The sequence below is a fragment of the Callorhinus ursinus genome, unplaced genomic scaffold, assembly GCF_003265705.2.
Source record: "Callorhinus ursinus isolate GAN/ISIS: 27379988/994484 unplaced genomic scaffold, GSC_fseal_2.0 scaffold31, whole genome shotgun sequence".
In the NCBI taxonomy this organism is placed as follows: domain Eukaryota; kingdom Metazoa; phylum Chordata; class Mammalia; order Carnivora; family Otariidae; genus Callorhinus; species Callorhinus ursinus.
Window position 1 is genome coordinate 8,022,839 of NW_027397093.1, and position 23,250 is coordinate 8,046,088.

Below are 23,250 nucleotides of genomic sequence, written 5' to 3' on the forward strand. Positions count from 1 at the left end.
CAAGTGACTTGCCCAGACACCCAGCTGGACCAAATGAAGAATCCTGCAGAAGGGACACAAAACCAGAGTACAGGTAGAGGTTGCAAGCTAGCTGTAGCCGACGCCACGGTGGAGGCCATGGTAGACTGCACAACACCTATCTTAAGGCAGGCACCCAAGCATCTAACCTCGCCAACTACCATCATGCAGGAAGGTGGGGTGCTGTTGCTGCCTGATATTTTAAGAGGCTGGAAATCTGGATCTTTATAATTCGTCCAGTTTCAAAAATGTACCTGTGCAAGCGCTCACAGATAAGACTACCGGTTAGTTGACTTGGATCCAATAGCCCAGCCTAGGCAGCGCCCCTGGAAAACCAAGCTCAGCCAGAGTTAAACATAACTCCCTTCCCCCAAAGAGGCTACACTGGCTGAATGACTGCCAACTCTGCCCTCCCTGAGCACATCCGAACAGAAAAGCTTCTTCATCTTGTGACTGCTATCAACCATTACCTCCACTCAGGCTCGCCACAGCTGTGCCCTCTATCTTCACATCAGTCCTTAGTACCCCACTCTCAAAACCACCTCCTACCCTTAATTTTGCTTCTGTTAGCTCTGCTCCTGAACTTTCCAACCCCTCCCCCAGCTCCAATTCACCTGGTGCCCTATCCTGAGCCAGCCCAGGTGTCACCTCTCCCTTCTCTTCAGCTCCTTGCCCCTGCACGCTGCTCACCAGTCCTCTGCTGCCTCACACTCGCTGCCACAGGAACCCCATCTCTTTCTGCAACGTTTGCCACCAGGCACAAATGACCTCTGCACTGCCTAGTTGACAAATCCCCCACTCTACATTATCTGTTAGCCATTTTGGTGAAAACTGACACCAGCAGTCCTGAATCCCCCACTCCTCCACTCTCTCCTGCCAGTACAGACAGGCTTATGTCCTGGCCCTATCAAGGGAAACCACAGGGCCATGGGTTCCGCAAACCCAAAAGCACAGCCTGAGCTTAGCTCCAAGTGAAGCAACTACACCCACCATCAGCAGGTCTCAGCCAGCAGGTCCAGCCCTCACATCCCTGCTCTCTGGTCTGCACGTCCTTCTTCAGTCAAGGCCTCTCACCATGTTCTCCAAAACATGCAACCATTCTTTCCATCATCCTCTCATGCCTTCTGCTACCACAATTTTTGTTTCTTCCTGAATCCCATCTACCCAACCAAGCAGGTTTTTCACTCCTTCACAACTTCCTGAGGTTTCTCTGGTGCTTTTCATCCACTTACATGGTTCCTAATCATATTTATAAGCTTGACTCCCAGATGGATCCATGTATCCTACACCAACTCTGGGGGAAAATGGAATCCAAACCCCTTAAGCCATTAATGCCTCTTCACCCCATTCCCAAATACGCAAGCTCTCCAACTCCTACACTTTCTACCCTCTCAAAAGGCATCCCAACCCTCACAGTAACCCTAAAACAACTGCTCCTCAAATCCCTCAAAACCAGGGCGCCTGGGGGGCTGTCGGTTAAGCATCTGCCTTTGGCTCAGGTCATGATCCCAGGGTCCATAAGCACAACCTGAGCTGAGCATCAGGTTCCCTGCTCCGCAGAGAGCCTGCTTCTCCCTCTCCCTCTGCTACTCCCCGTTCTCTCTCTCAACTAAATAAAATCTTTAAAAAAAAATCTCTCAAAGTCACATAGTTGACCAATAACCCACAGCTCAGGTCCACAACCCTGATGCCTGAAAAAACCAAACTCAGAACTGGCATCCAGCAAAGAAAAAGTGACACTACATAACCCTCCATGTTTCACCAAAAGCATGTAGATATACCAAGCAATTACACACTACATCCAAATATTCATTATACTAACTTCTTTCAACTCCCCACTCATAATACACCATTCACTTATCCCATAAGCACAAACCTACAATGCACAGATGATTTTGGCAGATCCTATAATGAATATGTGATCTAATAATTTTCTGAGGCCAGCAAATAATTTTTCAGTAATAAGAACGATGTCAGGTTCTAGGAAGACCAAAAGGAATTCAGATTTCAAGTGTGTCTTTCAGATACTGACCAACTAGACTGATGGCAATACGAGCACACCAGACTGGCACTATATGCTCTCATGTTGCTGGTACCCTACACCCACATCTTTGTGCTACTAAAAGGAACAACAATCATACCAAGTTTTCACTAAAAGCGTACTGGAACATGTGAACTTGGGCAGCAACCTAAATCTGCTCTAACAGCAGAGTGATTTCATAACGCTCCCAGTAAACTTTAAATACATTTCAAACAACCAGACATATTAACATTCTTAGTTTATTGATCCTCTCATGAAAAATCTGCACAACCACCACAGATAAAGCCACTGCAGCATCTTTACTCCTTCTGTGAAACAAAGAAAAGGAAAAATTTAGTTAGTGAACCGCCTTTAAAACTCTTCTAAAAGTTAAAATTTAAAATCTTCAGCAAACTCCAAAATTAATGACATTCATGCAAAACAAGTATTAGTGACATAAAATGTTAAGTTTGTGATCGTAACACAATGAGAACATCAAGAAATAAAACTTGCAAACTTTCACATTAGAAATGAAACAAAGAATTAAAATTACTGTTTTAAAAACAAAACCATGTCACTACCAGTATTTAAAAAGCTACGATTCTTAAAAGGATTTGTAAATCAACTTCTAAAACTACTTCACATGCAAAAACACAAAAAACAAAACTTTTTCACATGCTCTAAACTTCCGAATTACTGTTATCAGTAAAGCCTAATGATCCACATGAAAAGCTTGAATTATACCTGTTGTCCAATCTCCAGCTCACTGAATCAGTGGCAGGGAAGGGAGAAAGCAGGGAAGAAGGAAAAGAAATACTTCATTAATAGTCCCTTTTCAAACTCCAAAATAATCTGCATTTACATGCATGCAATCAGATACCTTAGAAATAACTGTTTTTTTTTTTTAATTGTATACAAAGCGCTCTTCAGACACACTCATTTTTATTCTTCCCAATTTGGAGAATACCTCATGTGATTAGAGTGGTTCTTATGTAAACAAAGTGGCATGATGGTTTTACAATGAGGAGATCACCACACCAACAGCAGTGCCAATCCAGGCTACCACTGCCTACGCATACATGAAGTACACGTACCTGACCCTCAGCCCTCCTCCTCTGCTCAGCAACATCATGCTGGGCACACAAGCACCATCAAAAGACCCGGGAATCATCCCACACTAGAGTCTAACCTCAAAGAGAGAGTTCTAAATGATCACGCAAGTCTTTTAAAACCTGTCTCAGCTCAGTGCTTTAAAAGCTACTGTTCACAGCCACCAAAAGTAGTGCAAATTAGTTTTTTAAAAAGGCAGAACTGGACTGAAATGAAAATGCTTCAAATGCTCTTTAAACAAGAAACTATTTATTCCTTAACTTAAAACAACTCTACTGTACCCAAAAGGTAAGAGCAAATACCAATTCCAACACCCAAACAAGAACAGTTAAAAGTAACATTAGTAAGCCTGGCTATTTTGAGCCAAAGAATACATGGGCTCATTTACGCATTCATTTCCCAGCCAGTTTTCCAGAGCTATGCTAGTGAAATGCACCAGTGCAACCTGAAGCAGAAGTAGTGATGGCTCAGGTCCCCACAGGGACCGCCTCCACACGTCACCAGCGAAGACTAACGAGCACAAACACATGGGGCCCAAAAACCGAATGAAAACAAGAATGGGTTAAACATCCTTGGTTCTAGATCAGTCCACTGACTGAATCTTTTTTGCAACCTCGGCAACTTGTTGATAGGTATAAGCCTCACAAAGAGGGAGCAGTTCTAAGCAGCAAGTAGTTCCTCTGGCAGTTCATCCGTTACTAGGATTCCGTGGCTGGAAAGACAATGTGATTGGAGGCCTGGGCAGGCATACCAGATTTACTGCCTGGCAGGAGTCATTGTTAGAGAAAGCACACAGGGGCAGTGACTACCAGTGTTTCAAAACCCTACTAACCCCCAACCCCTCTAGGCTCACCTTACATGCTGATTTAGGCTGCTCAAATGTGCAAAAATGTATTTAACATGGGGTTGTAGACCATTCTGACCAAAAACTTATGGAAAAAGCGTATTTATCAGAGGCTTTGGTGTGAATACATAATTACCTTGGAATTGTTTCAATTGAAAGAAAAATGGACATCAGATGAAAAATTAGAGATCAATAAAAAGCAATGTAACAGTAAAAGGCAGCTTTGACTGAACACTTCCTGAACATAGGCTTTGCCAGATTTCCTAGACCAGTTTATTACCAGAGCTGCCAAAGGTATCAACCAGTACCCAGGGTCCCCAAGGGAAAGACTGTTGATGACAAAATGAGGCCCCTTCCCAAGCCCTGTGTTAACTAAAGCCGTTTCCGGGTATGTAACTCTGGGACACAGCATTTCCAAGTACAAGTTAAAAGATGCCTACTTAGTAGAGTACCCACCTTCCTCCACCAGGTCACTTCTCAACGTAACATGCATTTTTGAATTTCCAAAATAAACGTGATTAAAAGTTTCTCTCCCTTCCTCATAATACGCCATTTTAAAACAAAGCATTTAAATTGTAAGAGATCATACTACATAAAACTCTTGTTGTCCAAAAGCCAACATGCAAAGCATCAAAGCAAATTCAGTGAAGGTGATGCATCCCCACACCGTGCTCACAATCTCAGTACCTGCTAGACACTTCATTTCTGATGAACAAGAAATCCAAGAAAGTAGAGGGGAAAAGGCAAAAAAAAAAAAAAAAAAAGTTCACAGAACACTTGATTATTTGTTAATTTAACAACCCAACACCTTAATTTCATTCAACTATTATTTACAGTTAGCTAGCAAAGCTGGTAAAAAGCTGCTTATCATTAAAATCACTTAAATCTTGGCTAACTGGAGAGGAAAGCAAGTGAGATCCCAACTGCCTCTCCAGCATGCCAGGGAAACATGGGCCACATTGATTCAACTGCTTCTTAAACAAGTTATCTGTTTTAAACAAGTAAGTTTAATCTTCCCCTTTAACAGTCCAAACCAATTTGCAGTAAAATGAACACTTTTCCTGACAGGGCTTCCAAGGTGCCCACTAGGATCACTGAACCGATGTGGCCCCTGTGTTGTGCTGATCTGTGAGCTGATAGAGTGGGCAAAGCTACTCTAGTGAGGTGTTATACTACATCATGTAGCGTCTCAAAACACGTTACCTTCTGTAATCCAGAAGAAGTGGGAAAAGAAAAAACATTAAAAAAAGATTATTAAAAAACAAATCCCTCCTTTCTAGAAACTAAAGACCTGCAATTGACATTTCTGTATTCTCCTTGATGAACAATACCTTTTTGCCAGCACCAACGTTGGCTTTTGCAGTCCCCCTGACTTTCTTCATTCTGTTCTTACGTTCCTTTCGCTGTTTTCTTGATGTCTTTTTCTTCTCATACAGGCCATGCTAAAGAAAAAAGGAGTACCTTTTAAGTGACTTGCAAACATCAACTCAGCATTAACTAATATGGGAGGGACCATAACCAAGTCAGGTAGCTCAAGAAATGCAGCTTCCCAAATCAAAATTGTTTCAACTACATTTAACAATACTTGTTTGTACATTTTAAAACAGGAAAGGTAATCCAATTGAGACACAGTATGTACAAATCAGCGGCACAGTACTCAGATGTGCTCTCAACACTCCAACCAACTCATCTTCACTCTGCCCATTTTTGCACTTGCCGTTCCTGCTGCCCAGACTGCTCCCAAATCTTCACACAGATCTCAGCTTAAAGGTCACCTCCTCAACAAGGCCTCTCAGACCACCCAACTAGAGTGCAGCATCTGTCTACCACACCACCATGATTTCCCTCTCACGGTGTTCTCCTGGAAGACTTATCTGATGGCAGTGAAGAAGAGTTAGAGAAAATCATAAGTAGTACTTCAAAATAATAATCTGCAGTTTATGATCTACAATCTAAGGGCGCCTGCTCAACTCCTTGCCGTAGTTCACTGTAGTGCTTGTCACTTAGGAAATGATCAAACTCAGACTTTTAGAACTGAGAATCTCAACTGGGTGCCAACCCTTCCAAACCCATCCCCCTATTTCCAGCTCCTATCTCCACAAGTACTACATTACTTGTCCTTCTAGACCCAGCTCAAAGGTCACCTCCTCAAAAGCTGCAGACCCCATTACTGAAGCCCTGTACTCTATCTATATATTTATCAAACAACCTTCTCTCTTAACCACTTTAGTTCCTTAAGTCTGAGGGCTGTCGTTCCCCAGACTGCTTGCTCTTGCTCATTCCACTGCACCCACAACACAATGCTATTGAAAAACAGTCTTCAGCAGCTGTTGAACAATGAGAACACCTACTCTTGCAAGTCTGTGTTTGGGTTCATTTTTCTTTGCATAATCCAAAGAATCATAAATCATGCCAAAGCCGGTTGTCTTGCCACCACCAAAATGGGTTCTGAATCCAAACACAAATATGACATCTGGTGTGGTCTTGTACATTTTGGCTAGTTTTTCCCGAATTTCTGTCTTAGGTACCGTTGCCTTTCCAGGGTGAAGAACATCAATGACCTAAAAAGAAGTAACCGCTGTTAGTGCTTATTATTACAAAATGAGTTTTTTGAAACAACAAACAATGAAACTTTGATGTGCCCTTTCTTACCATCTGTTTCCGCTGAAGTAGTCGGTTAGTCATGAACTTCCTGGTCCGGATAGTTACTGTGTCATTCTAAAAACACACATAATGCACTAGTTAATGAACCACTCAACCTTTTCTTGAGCCTGCTGAGATTTTTCCAAGATACGGCACTGCCAATGGGTACCCAAGCCATATGTGGACAACTTATAAACATGAAGTCACATTTAAGATGCAATTCCGCAGCTGCAGGCGCCACATTTCAAAATGTTCAAGAACCACACGAGATAGTAGCGGGAATGCTTCCATGAAAAGAAAAACCCACACCCCCCCCAGTGCCTAACTCCTAAGACACGTCTAACACTTACGCTCAGTACTAAGAGAACGCACTCCACAGCTTTCTGGAATCTTCACTTTGCTGTAGGCATCACTTTGGAGCAGGGTTTCTCAATCTCAACACTACTACTCTGGTCCCACTACTTCTCTGTGGGGACTAACCACTAGAGGCCAGTAGCACCCCCCAACTCCAGTTTTGATCAAAAATCCCTCCAGATTTTGCACGGTCCCCTTAGGAGCAATTAAAAAAAAAAAACACCCTGAGGGGACTTGCAGATAAAGTCGAATTAGAAATAGGTGCTGAACCTTTACTGACTAGAGCTCACTCCTCATGTACTTAAGGCAAGCTTTCTGGAGGCCTCCCTTTACAAGGGCCTCGGTTTCCGCAAAGTACAAGAGGTTCCGTACGGCTAACAATGTTTTAGCTTACACATGGGAACAGCTTCACTCGCCACAACTCGCCCGGGCGCCCTCGGCACCCACTTCACCTCTTGGGTTGCCATCACCTCCAAGCCATCTATCCCAAACTGAGAACGCAGGTGAGATGGGTCTCACCCCTCCCCGCCCAATCCACTAGGCTCCACGAAGCCGAAAAACGCAACAGGTGCCCTCGCAGTCCCCAAACCCTGGCCTCTGAAGCCCGGTGTGCCCCGGCTCCGGGACTCTCGGCAACCAGCCTCCGTCAGACACAGCCAAAAAAAGAGCGACGGGACTTCGGGCGGCCGTAGCACAAACGGCAGGACCCGAAGACGAAGGATGTCTCAGATACGGGCCGGATAACTGCATGGGTTTGGGGAGACTCACCATGATGGCGGCGAGGCTTCAAGCAGCCGGGGAGAAAAAGAGAACCACTATTCGCCGGCCAATCATATCAATGCGCACGGAAGGCCCCCGAGCGGCGCCGGCGTGGGGGCGTGGTCAGGCCCTCGAGGGCGGCCGCGCCAATGCCGGATCGAAAGTGCCTAAGGCCCGCCCCCACGGATCTCCCGCGGACTAGATTTACGCAAGCACATGTTCAATTTCAGTTCAATTGGCTGTCCTGAATTTCCCGTACTTAGAGTTATGGTAAACCGAATTATAGTTTAGGAGATGCTGTCGACCAGCCTCCTCATTTTATAACGAGGGAAACTGCAGAAACCCGACTCAAAACCTTTGTTATTTCAACAACACAAAACTGACCGTTTTAGTTTATTGCTAAGTATTGCTTTTTTTTTTTTTTAGATTCTCTGGTAATTTTATGTATGAAAAATAAAAAATTCTTCCTTTGTGTTTTTCTGAAAATCTTAGTCCTTCCCCTCACAAATGAGCTTTTATCAGTGTTTGATCTATAAATTGTTAGTTGTTTAAAATGACGTGGTCATGCAAAAATAAAGAACATACGTGCATGTTCAAAAAGAGACATTAGGACTTCTAAAGGTCAGTGTGGCAGAGGAGACAAAGGTGAAGGCTTTGAGGATAGCTTTTCTACATTTTTCAGAATAACAATAGTTAATATTCATTGAGTGACTGCTATGTGCCTGTTACATTCTAATTACTTTCACACTCATTTTGCCATTTGACCTTCCCACTTACTCTAAGAAGTAAGGTACTGATTACTTACCCCCTTTACAAGATGGGGAAACTAAGACACAATGAGGCTAAATAACATTCTCAAGGTCACAAGACTTTAGGTGGTTGTACCCAGGGAGGCACGGTGGTTCCAGAACCTTGCTTCTAACCTCTATATGATAAAAGCCACTCGTCCAATCTTGTTAGTATAGTATTGTCTACATTATTCCAAAGGGATTTTAAGTGATTAACTGCTGAAATAAGTAAAGTCTGATTTGCTTTGCTTTTTGTCTGTTACATTTGTGTTTTCCTATTGAGGATGCATGGAGTTTGAATAGCATCCCTTCTTAAAACTCAAAGGTGTTGAACCACTTGATTTGGTTCTGTCTAGAGTGTCTCACAAATAGTAAAGAAGTTTCAGGATCTGTAGCACTAGATCCTACAGTAGTGTGGTTTCCTTGGTAGTATCATGTGCTGAGATGTCACACTAGGATCACCTCCCACAGGTTGTCACAGACTGTGGGCAAGCAGTTTATTTCTTCAATACATTAACGATCTTCAATTCTTATTCTCCCCTCATCTTGTTTCCCTTGCTCACCATGACTGACTTTTCGCAGATTTATAGCTTCTGTTTTTGTTATCAATAATACAAGTTTAATTCATTTCTTTCATTTCTTTTTTAAAGTAACTTTGTAAACTGCATGCATGGCCGTGTTTCTGACCTCTTTATTTCCTTTGGTGGTCTTCCAGTTGGTACCTCTGTTCCCTGGGCAGGTTCATTTTAGTCTCCCCCTTTACTTAAAAAAAATCAGAGGGTCTTAATTAAGATGGTTTTGATGTTGATAATGACGATTTTCCATTTTATGCAGTTTTGGTCTCTCTGATTGCCTAAAAGTTCTGAGGCAAGGCGTTGCAAGCACTCGGCAGGGGTCACATGACCTGGAGAACCGAACCGCTAAAGGGCTTTTGAAATTACAGAACAGGCCCCGGTGCAGTTTCAAAGAGGTGCCGCAAGATGGCAGTGTAGGGAAAAGGCAGAAAGCGCCCTGTCCGAAGCCCTCTCTTGACTGACAGACGCGCCGGCGAGTAGCGGAAGAGGAAGCGACCACGTGGGGCGCTCTACGGTGGCCGACAGGATGCCGCCGAGGTGTTAGCAACGAGGAGAGAAGCACCCTCGGGAGGTACGGCGAGCTACGTTTCTCTAGCTCCGGGAGTATCGAGGAGGGTACCCCGGCAGCCGTCACCATGGTGAAGGAACAGTTCCGAGAGACGGATGTCGCCAAGAAAATGTAAGGAGGAGCAAGAATGGCCAAAGGGTGGAGAAATGAAGGACAGGGGGTGCGAGGTCCGGGGTCCCGGGTCTCGAAGAGTCCGTTGAAAGGGAAGGGCCAGGAGTCAGCGGAAGGTGTGGGCAAAGATCAGAAGTATCAGGGTAGGTCAAAGAAAATTGGTCAGGCAGAGGGCAATCCAGCACCTGGGGGACAGCAGGCGGGGGGTGGTCCCTGGGCTTGGGATGTGACGTGAGCCGTGGCGATGCGCGCACCGTGGACCTACGCACGAGTCCTCCCGAGGTCATACGATGGCCTCTTCCAGCGAATCGTGGGGAGCAATCTGGGGCGGGGAATGTGTCTAATTCTGGTTTTGCTGCAGAGCATGTTAACACGGAGGCAGTATTTGCTGACTGAAAGGATAGAGTTTCCAGTTAGAAAGCTATACCACTGGGTGATGTGTAGCAGTCTCAGAAATGAGGCTGCTCTTCTGGACCTTCTCCTTCGGAGCTTATTTATCAGGCCGTGGCCTCCCCTTAGAGCTTACACGGGAAAAATGAATCAGTCATTCTTGTAACAGACGCTTAACTGAGGAAGGTGTTGTGTGCGAGGCCCAGGCATAAGCATTAGGGCTAGGACACGAATAAGACCTTACTGCCTCTTCCAGTTGGAGAAGATAGACAAGTCAGTGTTGGCAAGTGCAAGGACAAGTGTAGGTATAGTTATTTTCAGAACACCTGATGAGAAAGAGATTCAAGCAGAAGAATGCAGACCAAACAGGCTTTAAAGAGCATACTGGAGGGAGAAAAGGGGGGATGAGAAGAAAGCAGGAGATCTGAAGCTGTGTTCCAGAATTATCTTGGCACCTCTGTGCCAAGGAACCTCTGAAGCGTTTTAAGCAGGGGAGTGTCTTGATAAAAGAGTTCTCTTTTTCTCGAAGGTCTCTTGATTTTGGGGGGGACAGAATAAGAGGGAGTCATTGGATGCCACTGCAGGGGTCCAGGCAGGGGATGATGATGTCGTGTGGTAATGTCATTGGAGAGATGGATTTCAGAGGGGTTTAGGGTGTAAAATTCACAGGAGTAGTAGGAATGAGAGAAGGGAGAAATGAGATTGACACACAGAATGTCTTGCTTGGGCAGTTGTTTGCATTAATGGGGAACAAGTCTTACTTGGAGGGAATCCTTGCAGGTGATCTCTCCATATTCACCCCGGCCCCTCATGCCCACCCCAAACCCCACCCATATTCAGATGTAATCTGTTCTCACAAAGCAGCCCAAGAGAGCCTGTGAAGATGCAAATTAGATTTCTGACTCTTCAGTTTAAAACCTTCCAGCCGCTTTCTGTAGCACTAACATGTAAATTCTATACCAGTGCTCCCAAGCCCAGCATGACCTGACCCCATACACCGCACTGACTTCATCCTGTACCATTAGCTTTATGCACTCTATTATACTGGCTTGGTTAGTTTGGTCGTCGAATGCCAAGCTTGTGCTGAGTCTGGGACCCTTTGCCCTTAATGATTCTCTATTTCAAATGCCGCATCTCCGTCCCGTCTTAAAGCTGGCTCCCTCTTATTCAGAATTCAGCTTCAGTGTCAGTTTTACACAGGGGCTTTCTGACCCCACAACATAGTTTCCTCAGACTCTCTACCACTTCGTCTCATTTTCATTCTCTGCATCTATTCACTTTTGTGTTTGTATTTGCTTATTGTTTGTCTTGCCCACCCTGAACTGTGAGTTCCATGTTGGCAGGGACCTTATCTGTCTCATCTCATCTGTATCCACAGCTCCTCAAGATGGTGCCTGGCACACAGTAAGTCCCCAGTTTGCTGGTCAGATGATTGAAGGAGCAGATTTGGGGACGAAAGTGTCGGGTTCTGTTTTAGATGTGTTGAGTTTGAGGTGCCTGTGCAGTTGTGCAGAACAGGTGTTCAGATGGCCTCCCACTGAGTAGCAGTAGTTGGCCTAAAGATGGAGATTACATGGACATTAACATATACCTGAGTGACAGTCACTCGAGGGACGTCTACAACAAAAAGAAGGGGTTGAGGGTCAGATCCCCAGGTGAGGAGAGATCAGAATATTTAAGGGATGGCGTAGAAGAAGCAATCACAGAAGAAGGAACAGATGGCACAGGGCGGGGACACAGAGTATGTGGTGTCCCCAAGGCTGTAAGAGGAAAATATTTCAGGATAAGGGGGAAGGCGGAGTTAACATCCAGCACTGCAGAGCCGTAAGATGAGCACATTCTTACCAGGATTTAGCACGCAGGTGGGTTTGGTGACCTTGGTGAACACCATTCATTTGATATTAAGAATGGAAATGATTCTAGGGGGATGAAGGGGTGTTTACCAAGGAAAAATGGGAGAGACTTGAATATATTTAATAATGGAGCAGAGCCTGTAAACAGTTGGAAGAGTAAGGTTGGTTATGATGGGTCACTGTGCAATCACCTTTTTTGATAAGTGGTTTTGACGTAATTGGTCCTGTTTGTTGTTGTTGTTGTCATTTTTAATTAAGTAAGCTCTATGTCCAGCGTGGGATTTGAACTCATAACCCGAAAATCAAGAGTCATATGCTCTCCTGATGGAGCCAGCCAGGCAGCCCAGCTCCCGTTTCTTTTTATTCCAGAAGCCACATCTGTTTTGGAATGAAATCCCCTGAGGAGATGCGCCAGCAGGCCCACATCCAGGTTGTGAGTAAGAACCTGTACAGCCAGGACAACCACCATGCTCCCTTGCTGTATGGTGTGCTTGACCACAGGATGGTAAGTCCCCACCCCTCCCAGGTCGTGTGTCCTGACATGCTCATGAAACTGATGACTTGCCAGGTTGGAAGAAGCAAGAGCTTCTTTCCATCTCCCTCCTGCACCATCTCAGGGACTCCAGCCTTTGGTCAGTGGGATATGAATACTCTGCACCTTCCCAGGTGATTCTGACTCAGAGTCACCTGGTCCCACTTTCCCGTCCAGCGGTCTCCGTTAATAATTGGGTGTGCTTTTATCCAAAGGGTACAAGTGAGAAGGACCGTCCTTGTGAAACCTGTGGGAAAAACTTGGCTGACTGTCTGGGCCACTATGGCTACATTGACTTGGAGTTGCCATGCTTTCACGTGGGCTACTTCAGAGCAGTTATCGGCATCTTACAGGTAGGCGCAGACGTGTTCGTTTTCAAGGCATAAACTTAGGAATTACTGCTCAGGGACATTGGAGGGAGCTTAGGAATTGGGAGTGGTCAGGGATACATCTAGGGAGAATTTTTACATTACACACGTAATATTGCATCTTACAGTAAGTTAAACTGTGTAAGGATTCTTTATTCTTTTATTTTTCTTGAGTAGGTGGTAGGTAGACGCTATGAAAAATAACAGTAAATCCAGCAGTACAGAACAGCACAAAGTTAAAAAATCAGTTGGCAAAAATCCTACCAGCCAGCTATGACTACAGCTAGCATTCTGGTGAACATCAGCCACCACTCTCTGTGTATCTCTGGGCATGTCGCTCAGTTTCCATGTCCTGGGCAAGAGGTAGGAGTGACTTTTTTTTTTTTTTTTTAGGTAGGGGTGACATTTTTAAAATTCTTTTTTTTTAATATTTTATTTATTTATTCATGAGAGACAGAGGGAGAGAGAGAGAAAGGGAGAAGCAGAGGGAGAAGCAGGCTCCCAAGGAGCAGGGAGCCCGATGCGGGACTCAACCCCAGGACCCTGGGACCATGACATGAGCCGAAGGCAGACACTTAACCATCTGAGCCACCCAGGCGCCCAGGGGTGACATTTTTAAAAGACTTTTTCATCTCTTACCCTTTTATCTGTTTTAATTTTTAAAAGATGATCTGTAAAACCTGCTGCCACATCATGCTGTCCCAGGAGGAGAAGAAGCAGTTTCTGGATTATCTGAAGAGGCCTGGCCTGACCTACCTCCAGAAACGTGGACTGAAGAAGAAAATCTCTGATAAGTGCCGAAAGAAGAACATCTGCCATTACTGTGGGGCTTTTAATGGTGAGCAGGACGCGTAAAAGGCTTAGTAAAGCCCTGTGCATTCAGTTTGGTCCATTTAGCTTATTAGTTTCATGCAGTGTTGGGAAGTCAGGTTTTTTTCTTGCAAATGAGGCTTTAGAGCCTAGCAACTGATGCCCTGTTGGCAAATGCATTTTCAGCGATCTCATTAACCAGACTACAATCTCAGGGCAGCCTGACCCAAGTACCTCATTAGTCCGATCTTGGTAAATAAATTCACTCCTAACAGGTACCGTAAAGAAATGCGGATTACTGAAGATAATTCATGAGAAGTACAAGACCAACAAAAAAGTGGTGGATCCTGTCGTATCAAATTTCCTTCAGTCTTTTGAAACAGCCATCGAGCATAACAAAGAAGTAGAACCACTGCTGGGAAGGGCACAGGTGAGCCTGAAAACACATGTCTGCCCTCTGCCTGCCTCCCCCTGCATCACACACACCCATTCTGTCTGTCATGTCAGGGAGAGGGAGGGGGTATCCCTCTCTCTGACAGACACCTCTTTCAAGATGAGAAGTCCGATTAAGTTAAATCTCTAGGAATACTTCATGACAAGTGCTTGCATTACACTATGTTTAGCGTAGACTGGCCTTATAACTAACGCATTTTCAATCGTACAGGTAACGTGTTTTATCGTAAGAGATTGTGCTATATAGGTCATAAACTGAGAGATGCCGTTCTCACATGGGTACTGAGATCTAAGAAATTGTAGGTAACTCCTGTTACTTTACTTGGCGCAGACTTAACTAGTAGGATTTTATGAGGTACCCTGTTCTGCCTTGCTCTGATTTCGGTTAGTATTTAATTCCCACAGTACAGTCTAGAATTGGTAGTATACGAGACTAACAAATGAGCTGAATGGTTCCTGAGTACCAAGTTCTATCAGACTTATGGGGAGCATCAGGAACTGCAAGACAGTGGGTCTGCTGTCACTGGTCCCACAGTTTAGATGTGTCACAAGCAATTAGTCTGTGAAAAGATAACTGATATCCTAGGGCAGGGTGTTGATCATCACACGAGTGACAGAGATAGGAAGCTCAGTGGGAAATCAGGAGGAAGATGTCACTTTGGACTTGGTTAGGGAAGACTGAGGAAAGATGTGGTGGGATCTGGGTGAGTCAGGTTTACAGAGTCAAGGGCAGGGAGCTCAGCATGTCCAGGCGACAGTGTTTAGGCTGATTCTGAAGCTGAGGCTCTGTAAGACCAGTGAGTGCTAATAAAAGCACCCTGCCTTCAGCAACTGCTCTTAGGGACGGGCACTGTCCAAGCTCTTCGCATGGATTGCCTCTTGTGTAATCTTCAGTAGTGCTTGAGACAGCCTTGCCTGAGATGATCCAGAAGACTGTAACCAAGGGAACTAGAGTGTTGGAGACCAGACAAGTGAGGGCTCAGTGTAGAGTGCAGCCTGCTCTGGAGAGTGTGGAGCCAGGGAAGGTGTTGAGCAGGAAAGTTCATGGTGAATAAATGACGAAATTGCAGAAGAGCCTGACTGCTCTCCTAGAGACCCCATTACCAGAGCGAAAAGACAGGCCATGGGCTGGGAGAAAGCAGACAACATTCATGTATCTGACAAAGGACTCTCATATCCAGAATATAGGAAACAGTCCTTCAAAATCAGTAAGAAAAACATGACCCTGATTTTAAGCAGTGGGAGCAAAACTTGAATTAGCACTTCACAAAAGGATATATTCAAATGGCTAATAAATAAGTGAAAAATTGCTCAATGTTATTAGTCATCGGGAAAATGCTATTTAAAACTATACACACACACCCCTAGAAAAATTAAAATGTAAAAAAACTGAAAACCGTGTGCTGGCAAGGTTGTGAAGCGACTGGCACTCATATGTTGACAGTGGCAGTGTGAAAGATTATCACTCTGAACAATTGTTTGACGATTTCTTATAAAGTGACATCTATGCTCACCATACGGCCTAGCAGGTTTACTCTTCAGAACACCCAAGAGAAATGAGAGCCTGTGTCCACAGAAATATTGGTACAAGAACATTTGTCGCAACTTTGTTAATAAAAACCACAATTGGAAACAGTCCAGATGATTGTGAACAGGAGAATAAACAAAATTGTCACAGATCCACACGATGGAATACTATCCTGCGTGAAAAGTGAACTCTTGACACACACAACCTGGCCAAATGTCAGAATCCTGCTGAGAACAAGGAACTCTGTACAGGAGGGTACATAGCGTATAATTCCATGTAGATAAGTCCAAGAACAGGCCCGACTGATCTTTGGTGACAGATGTCAGGAGAGCAGTTACCCCTGGGGTGAGGGCTTGGTACTGACTGAAAAGGATCCTTTTATGGAGAGATGAAAATATTCTATATCTTGATCTGAACACTAGTGTGTGTGGTGTGTATGTGTAAAAATGTGTCAATCTCTTTAGGATTTGTACAATTTAATACATGTAAGTTCTGCCATGGGGGGGGGGGGTTACAAGGAAAACAGACCCTGAGCCTAGGTGGCAGTAAAGGAGCCAGAGACCAGAGTCACTGCACGCGGTAAGAATGGCAGGAGTTGCTGACCAACCACCAGGGAGATGTGTGGGAGAGGGAGCCGTCAGAGGGGAGTGAGCATGTGCACAGACCTCTGGAAAATGAAAGAGATCCTGGAAATGGGGAGACGGTGGCAGTGATTGATTCAAGCAGAAGTGACTTCAAGGCAGTTAGGACGAAGCTAGTGCAGAGGAAGTGAGGGTGTGAGCTGAAGAAGATGACCTTGCCCTTGTACAGCTGTGAGAGAGGCACTTTGCAGGCTCGCGACTGTGCAGAAAGCTGTCAGAAGCATGGGGAGCGACCTCGGTCTGTGAGGTTGAGGGGTGTCCGGGCTTTCTTGGGGGCAGCCTTACTTGCCGTCCCCCTGCACGCCCTCTACGGCTCCTGGATCAGCCTTCCTGGCACCACACACCATTTCCCCCGGCCAGCTCCCTGCCCAGGACTGGCAACCACAGTCTCTGCTCCACACACTCTCCACAGTAGCACAGTACTCCCGTATGGCCTGGGAGGCATCTTGTTAGGGCAGTCTCCTGAATGACTCGGCTCTGGAGGTAACCCCCTCCCATTTAAGTCACTAGTCTAGAATATCCAGGTTGGCCCCCAGTTCATTCCCCCACTGCCACCACCACCCTGTTTACCTCACCCCCCTCCACCCGGATTGACACCCTAGAGGTGGTTTGGGGTAGTGAGGAGCTTTGACTTTGGGGTCGGATGGGAGATTAGAGCCCATTTCTGCTGCTTATTTGTTCTATGACTTTAGACACGTGACCCAACCTGGACTTGAGTTTCCTCAGCTATCAACAGGGATTATAGGAGTATCTGTTTTAAGGCTATTGTAAGGATTAAGAGATGAATTCCAGGTAAAGTGCTGAGCACAGTGCCTGATGCAGAGCAAGTGCTTAGAGCGTATTACCCAGTTGCTGAAGCTAGCACTGCTACTGACATTAACATGATAATAATGACAGGATGGGGGTGCCTGGGTGGCTCAGTCAGTTAAGCGTCTGACTTGATTTTGGCTCAGGTCATGATGTCAGGGTTGTGAGATCAAGCCCTGTGTCAGGCTCTACGCTGGGCTTGGAGCCTGCTTAAGATTCTCTCTCTTTCCCTCTCTTAAAAAAAAAAACAAAAACTTTAATAATGACAGGAATGCCTGGCTGGCTTAGTCAGAAGAGTGTGGGACTCTTGATCTTGGGGTCATGAGCTCGAGCCCCATGTTGGGTGTTAGGGATTACTTAAAAATAAACTTTAAAAATTAATAAATGAAAACAAACTTCTCTAGTGCAACTGTATGATTTAATTTACAACAAAATTTTAAAGAAAATAAGTAATGACAGTTATGGTAAAGACAGGCCTTTCTTGGCCTAGAGTCTCTCTGTAGAGGGGCGCCTGGGTGGCTCAGTCAGTTGGGTGTCCGACTCTTGATCTCAGCTCAGGTCTTGACCTCAGAGTCTTGAGTTCAAGCCCTGCATTGGGCTCCACACTGGGGGTGGAGCCTGCTTTAAAAAAAAAAAAAAAGGAAAAAAAGAGTCTTTCCATAGATAGCATCGGTATTGCCTCCCCACCAGGTAGAGATGCCTTCCACAGCATCCCCAGCAGATTGAGCGGCAGGCCAAGCTTCTCTGTGCCACCTATGGCGGTCCACGCTCCACCAGGGAGCCCTGGCTGTTTGGATATTGTGCCTTGGACCCAACAGCCCTTCTTTCTGTCTCTCCAGCGGTCCCTGACTTCCATTTCCTAGTACATAACAATAAATCGGGGCTCTCTTCCCTGTGCCCTTTGGGAGGCAAGTGCTGTGTCATTCTGGAGTAACGGCTCTGGCCAAGAACTGGTCTCCAGACTCTTGTCAGTCCTCCTGCCCTCCTGCAACAACCTTCAGTTCTGTGATGTTCTTGTCTAGCACTGACCCTGGTACTGCAAGGGATGTCTGGCCTTCATCCTGTTCCTAGAACTCTTAGTTAGATTTCCTCCCACTGCCTCAGGTGGCTGTGAGGTGCTCATTGCTGGGAGGCAGGGAAGCTGAGGAAGGGAATTCTGCGGGCAGGGACCCAGACTGCAAAACTTCAGGCAGGATTCCTTCGTTCTCCCCAAGTCTGCTGCCTTCTCCAGGACAGGCCCACAGAAACATCCTCTTGTGACAGTGTCCTAAGGGCAGTGGATTTTCAAACATTTCTTCTTAACTTTGTTCCCTGTCTCATTAAGTTACGCACAGCAAGTTCTGCTTGCAACACGTATTCTTTGTCACACAGTCTTTAATCCCAAGAAAATGTAATTCTCAGCAACAAGACACAAGCTGACCATTCTTACCTTTGATCTTTGAGTATCTCTGATCATGCGTGTAGTTCTTATGAGGAAGTTGTTACAGCATAGCACTTCTATAAAATGAAGCTGATACAAAGGCAATATAGGGCACCTGGGTTGCTCAGTCGGTTAAGTGTCTGCCTTCAACTCAGGGTATGTTCCCGGGGTCCTGGAAGTGAGCCCCTCTTCCAGCTCCCTGCTCAGCGGGGAGTCGTCTTCTCCCTCTCCCCTCCCGCTGCTCATGCTCTCACTCTCTCTCAAATAAATAAAAAATAAAATCTTTAAAAAAAAAAAATAGGAAGGCAGGCGCCTGGGTGGCTCAGTCGGTTGGGCGTCTGCCTTCGGCTCGGGTCATGATCCTGGAGTCCCCGGATCAAGTCCCGTATCGGGCTCCCTGCTCAGCGGGGAGTCTGCTTCTCCCTCTGCCCCTCACCCTGCTCGCGTTCTCTCTTTCTCTCTCACTCTCTCTGTCTCTCTCTCAAATAAATAAAATTTTCAAAAAAATATGAAGGCGATATAAGTTTACTGCAGAATATTTTTTAATGCTTTTTTTTTTAAGATTTTATTTATTTGACAGCACACAAGCAGGGGGAACGGGAGGGAGAGGGAGAAGCAGGCTCCCTGCTGAGCAGGGTCGATTTAGGTCAGTTTAGCAGGGAGCCTGATGCAGGACTCAATCCCAGGACCCTGGAATCATGACCTGAGCCAAAGGCAGACGCTTAACTGACTGAGCCACCCCAGTGCCCCACTGCAAAAAATTTAAATGTAAACAAAGAAGCGAAAAGATTATAATTCCACTCACCTGCAGACAATACTATTAACACCTTGCTAAACATCCATTTCCTCTTTTCTGTACAGATGTACATTTTCCCCCAAAATGAGATCCTATCGTACACACGCTTCTTTCATTTACCAATATTTTATGAACAGCTTTCATGGCAGTAGCTACATTTCTGTAGTGTCTTTTTTTTATGGCTTCGTGGTTGCTTATGTATGGATATACTATGATTTTATCTAACCAGCAACCTATCAGGCTATTTCCAACTCTTCACTGTTAACAGCTTTAGGTAACATCCCCGTAGCTGAATCTTTGCATTGATTTCTAAATTCATTCCCTTTGGAATAATTAGAAGTGAAATTACTGGTTTAAATAATTGGACTAAAAGGCATGTATGTGTTTAGGGCTCTGCCACTGTAGCATGTTACCAACAGAAATTTCTGTGAGTGTGTATAGTTAACTCTGAGTTAAGTGGTGAATGGGGTAGAAAGCATGGGGAAGTAAACCCTTGCCCAAATTGTGGAAAGTTAACATGTCTCTCCATTCTTTTCTCCTCCTCTCCATAGGAAAACTTGAATCCCTTAGTAGTTCTGAATTTATTCAAACGAATCCCAGCTGAAGATGTCCCTCTACTTCTAATGAACCCAGAAGCTGGAAAGCCCTCTGATTTGATTCTCACACGACTTTTAGTGCCCCCTTTGTGTATCAGACCCTCTGTCGTTAGCGATTTGAAGTCTGGCACCAATGAAGATGATCTGACGATGAAATTGACAGAAATCATTTTCCTAAATGACGTCATTAAAAAGGTCAGTACAACGTTCTGCTTGGAGCAGTGGGTGTTATATGCAAACAATGGGTCATGGAACACTACATCAAAAACTAATGTAACGTATGGTGATTAACATAACATAATTTTTAAAAATTTTTTTAAAAAAGTCAGTACTTCCAAGCGCTAGGTTTAGGAGCGTGTCTATTGCAAACACTTCTCATCAAGAAAGTCAGGTTGACCCAGGATCATGTTTTCTCGTTCTCTGCTCATTTTTAGCATCGGATATCAGGAGCAAAGACCCAGATGATCATGGAAGACTGGGATTTCCTGCAACTGCAGTGTGCCCTTTACATTAACAGCGAGCTCTCAGGCATTCCCCTCAACATGGCGCCCAAGAAATGGACCAGAGGTTTCGTCCAGCGCCTAAAGGGAAAACAGGGTATGTTTCCAACAAAATGTGCAGGAGACAGTCTACTGCCTTTGTTACCTTTTTCTGGAGTGTATGTCCAGCTTATCTAATTGGAAATCACAAACTTTCCTAGTTCTCTGTGGTCATACTATTCCGAAACAGCACACGTTTGTTCCATGGAGACCTATGACGTGTTTTTATTAACTTAGGTCGATTTAGAGGCAATCTCTCAGGAAAGAGAGTGGATTTTTCTGGCAGAACAGTCATCTCACCTGACCCCAATCTCAGGATTGATGAGGTAGCTGTGCCAGTTCACGTGGCCAAAATTCTTACTTTTCCTGAGAAGGTAAGTTCCATTCAGCCACTCAATTCTGTGTTTGTCTTTTATTTTGAGATGCCAAACAATAGACAGTTGGAAAATCCCGGGTAATGCACACAACCCACAGTTTGGTATGTGTGTTATCTTACGGTTTCATACGTCTACCACTGCATACAACATTTGCAACAGTACAACCACAGATGTGTCTGGCTGTGTACACTCAGAGACACATTAGACATAATCTGCTGCAACTTGTTTTTCCAAGTAGTATGGTCTTTGGCCTCTTAGTTCCATCTTACTTCATGTTTTTTTAAAGATTTTATTTATTTATTTGAGAGGGAGAGGGAGCGGCAGGCAGAGGGAGAAGCAGGCTCCCAGCTGAGCAGGGAGCCCGATGCAGGACTCGATCCCAGGACCCTGGGATCATGACCTGAGCCGAAGGCAGACGCTTACCCAACTGAGCCACCCAGGTGCCCCTACCTCATGTTTTTAAAGTAACTGAAGGATAAGCACCACACCCGGTTAATTTCCTTGGGATGGATTATTATTTTTAAGACTTTATAATCACTGAGTTAAATACTTTGAATATTTTAAGGCTATTGATGCATAGCCAGAAAGGCTGCACCGCTTTACACTTAACTCACACTCATCATGAGTGTAAAATGGAATTTTTAGTAACTGAGGTATAGAAAACTGTAAGTACTGATAATAGGAGGATATGGGCTTTGGCTTTGCTTTTAAGATTCATAATCCGTCCGGATCATGGAAGCTTTTGTAAAGCTTGTGTAAAGTAGCCTTAGATATTTTATGTATCTGATTCAGAGTTTCCTTCTCTGAGATGGGGTTCCACAAGACCATTGTCTGAAAGGTTGCAGGACATGACAATGCAGAGCACGGCCTAATGGTGCCGGAGTCACAGTTTTTAAACCTCAGGAGCCCATGGTAAATCATTGCTAGTGAGGTTGCCAACTGTTCTTAGGATCACAGGATGTGCCAGAAGGTCCCTACAGCTCAGTCCAGCCCACTCATTTTACTAATAGGGAAACCAAAGGCCAGTAAAGGACTTGGCTATTTCACCCTGCCAGTGGTGAGTTCAGATTGGAACCTGCGCTCCTGTGCCAGTCCACTGTTGTCATTAAACCCAAGACCCAAGGCAGCAAGATGCTGCCTTTCTTTCTCCTGGAATCACCCAAGGAAAGTAAAGGTTGAGACGCAACTCAGTATAATGTGCTAGCTTACAGAAACCTAATGGTAACCCCTTGTGTCTTTTTTTTTGTGGTTGTGCAGGTGAACAAAGCAAACATCAGTTTTTTGAGGAAACTGGTTCGAAATGGCCCTGAAGTTCACCCAGGAGCCAATTTCATTCAGCAGAGACACACGCAGATGAAAAGGTAATGCTGGCCCAATCTAGCCATATGTAACAATGTTCTCACACCCAAGGTCGCCATACTCAGCCACAGAATACAGTCCAAAATACGTTTGTGACATTTTAGCATGTGAAAAATACTGTTTAAATTTCAGTGAGCACAGGGTTCATCATTTGCTGTGTTTTTGCATCGAATATACATAAAATGTCCATTTGTTTCCTAGCATATATTGTTGCATCTGGGTAGACAGAACACGTGGAGTTAGGAAAGCCGGTTCTGTGTCACAGGGGCTCTGTGGGGTTGGTTATTTATTGTACTTACAGCCTTGTTTTGCCGCTCAGGCTTTCCACTAATCACTGGTGCCTTTTGATCTCCTGAGATAAACATAAGATAAAAACTATCAGCAGGGTGCTGTGGGAGAAGCTGACTTATTACTGCATTTCTGTGATTCTAAGACATAACTCTTTTCATATTTTAACATTTATGAAATGAAGATCCACTGACAGTGTGTCATAGTTTAACTGACGGGCTTGTGGAGGCACCTTCCATTCAGGGCAGTGTGATCATTTTTGAGACTGACTCCTGATGTGAAGAGGGAGCAACTTGGTGAGGAGGCTTTACTCTCATAGATCACATTTCTCACCATACACTTAGGTTTTTGAAGTACGGAAATAGGGAAAAGATGGCCCAGGAGCTCAAGTACGGGGACATCGTGGAGAGACACCTCATAGACGGAGATGTGGTGCTGTTCAACCGGCAGCCGTCGCTGCACAAACTGAGCATTATGGCGCATCTGGTGAGCATGACATTTCTGTTTTTAGCTTCTGTCGGGTGGGAATTGGCTGGGTGTGCGATGCAAAATTCCGGACCCCTAAAATTCGATTGCCAGTAATCTCAAATTTTTGTGACTTCTGATTTTTCTCTACTCTCATTTTTTAGTTTGAGTGAAATTTTACATTTCAAGCTTCCCTTCAGTGTTTTTCGTATTGATAAAATCCACACAACAGTGAAAT

General features: G+C 44.8%; 2 protein-coding genes across 7 annotated transcripts in view; one reads left to right on the plus strand and one right to left on the minus strand.

The window, feature by feature from the left end:
• Positions 1–2,280: 2,280 nt before the first annotated feature.
• LOC112807682 (small ribosomal subunit protein eS24) lies at positions 2,281–9,118 on the minus strand. Of its 4 annotated transcripts, XM_073878748.1 has the most exons (7): positions 7,758–7,776; positions 6,645–6,710; positions 6,344–6,553; positions 5,324–5,434; positions 4,680–4,697; positions 2,783–2,804; positions 2,281–2,367 (listed from the first exon to the last, which is right to left on the minus strand). In XM_073878748.1, exons 1-5 carry the CDS (start codon positions 7,758–7,760, stop codon positions 4,692–4,694), a joined length of 396 nt encoding a protein of 131 aa, XP_073734849.1. In that variant the 5' UTR covers positions 7,761–7,776; the 3' UTR covers positions 2,281–2,367; positions 2,783–2,804; positions 4,680–4,691. The 4 variants fall into 4 exon arrangements, with proteins under 4 accessions (XP_073734849.1, XP_073734848.1, XP_073734847.1 ...); XM_073878747.1 differs by lacking the exons at positions 2,783–2,804; positions 4,680–4,697; XM_073878746.1 differs by lacking the exons at positions 2,281–2,367; positions 2,783–2,804; positions 4,680–4,697; positions 7,758–7,776 and adding exons at positions 4,715–5,198; positions 9,100–9,118.
• Positions 9,119–9,631: 513 nt separating this feature from the next.
• POLR3A (RNA polymerase III subunit A) overlaps positions 9,632–23,250 on the plus strand; it is a 46,466-nt gene continuing 32,847 nt past the window's right edge. For all 3 annotated transcript variants that reach the window (XM_073878749.1, XM_025850613.2, XM_073878750.1), the window contains exons 1-10: positions 9,632–9,790; positions 12,403–12,538; positions 12,781–12,918; positions 13,600–13,771; positions 14,019–14,173; positions 19,940–20,179; positions 20,419–20,581; positions 20,761–20,897; positions 22,158–22,261; positions 22,892–23,033. In XM_073878749.1, the coding sequence (XP_073734850.1) occupies positions 9,747–9,790; positions 12,403–12,538; positions 12,781–12,918; positions 13,600–13,771; positions 14,019–14,173; positions 19,940–20,179; positions 20,419–20,581; positions 20,761–20,897; positions 22,158–22,261; positions 22,892–23,033 (1,431 nt within the window). In that variant the 5' untranslated portion in view covers positions 9,632–9,746. The remainder of the gene's footprint in view (positions 9,791–12,402; positions 12,539–12,780; positions 12,919–13,599; positions 13,772–14,018; positions 14,174–19,939; positions 20,180–20,418; positions 20,582–20,760; positions 20,898–22,157; positions 22,262–22,891; positions 23,034–23,250) is intronic.

Bases quoted from the DNA above. Each gene is read 5' to 3' on its own strand.
- LOC112807682 (XM_073878746.1), bottom strand. The intron at 6,554-6,644 runs GTAAGAAAGGGC...ACTTCTTTTTAG, and splicing joins TACTTCAGCGGAAACAGATG to GTCATTGATGTTCTTCACCC. The intron at 5,199-5,323 runs GTATTGTTCATC...TCTGGATTACAG, and splicing joins ACGTTGGTGCTGGCAAAAAG to AAGGTAACGTGTTTTGAGAC.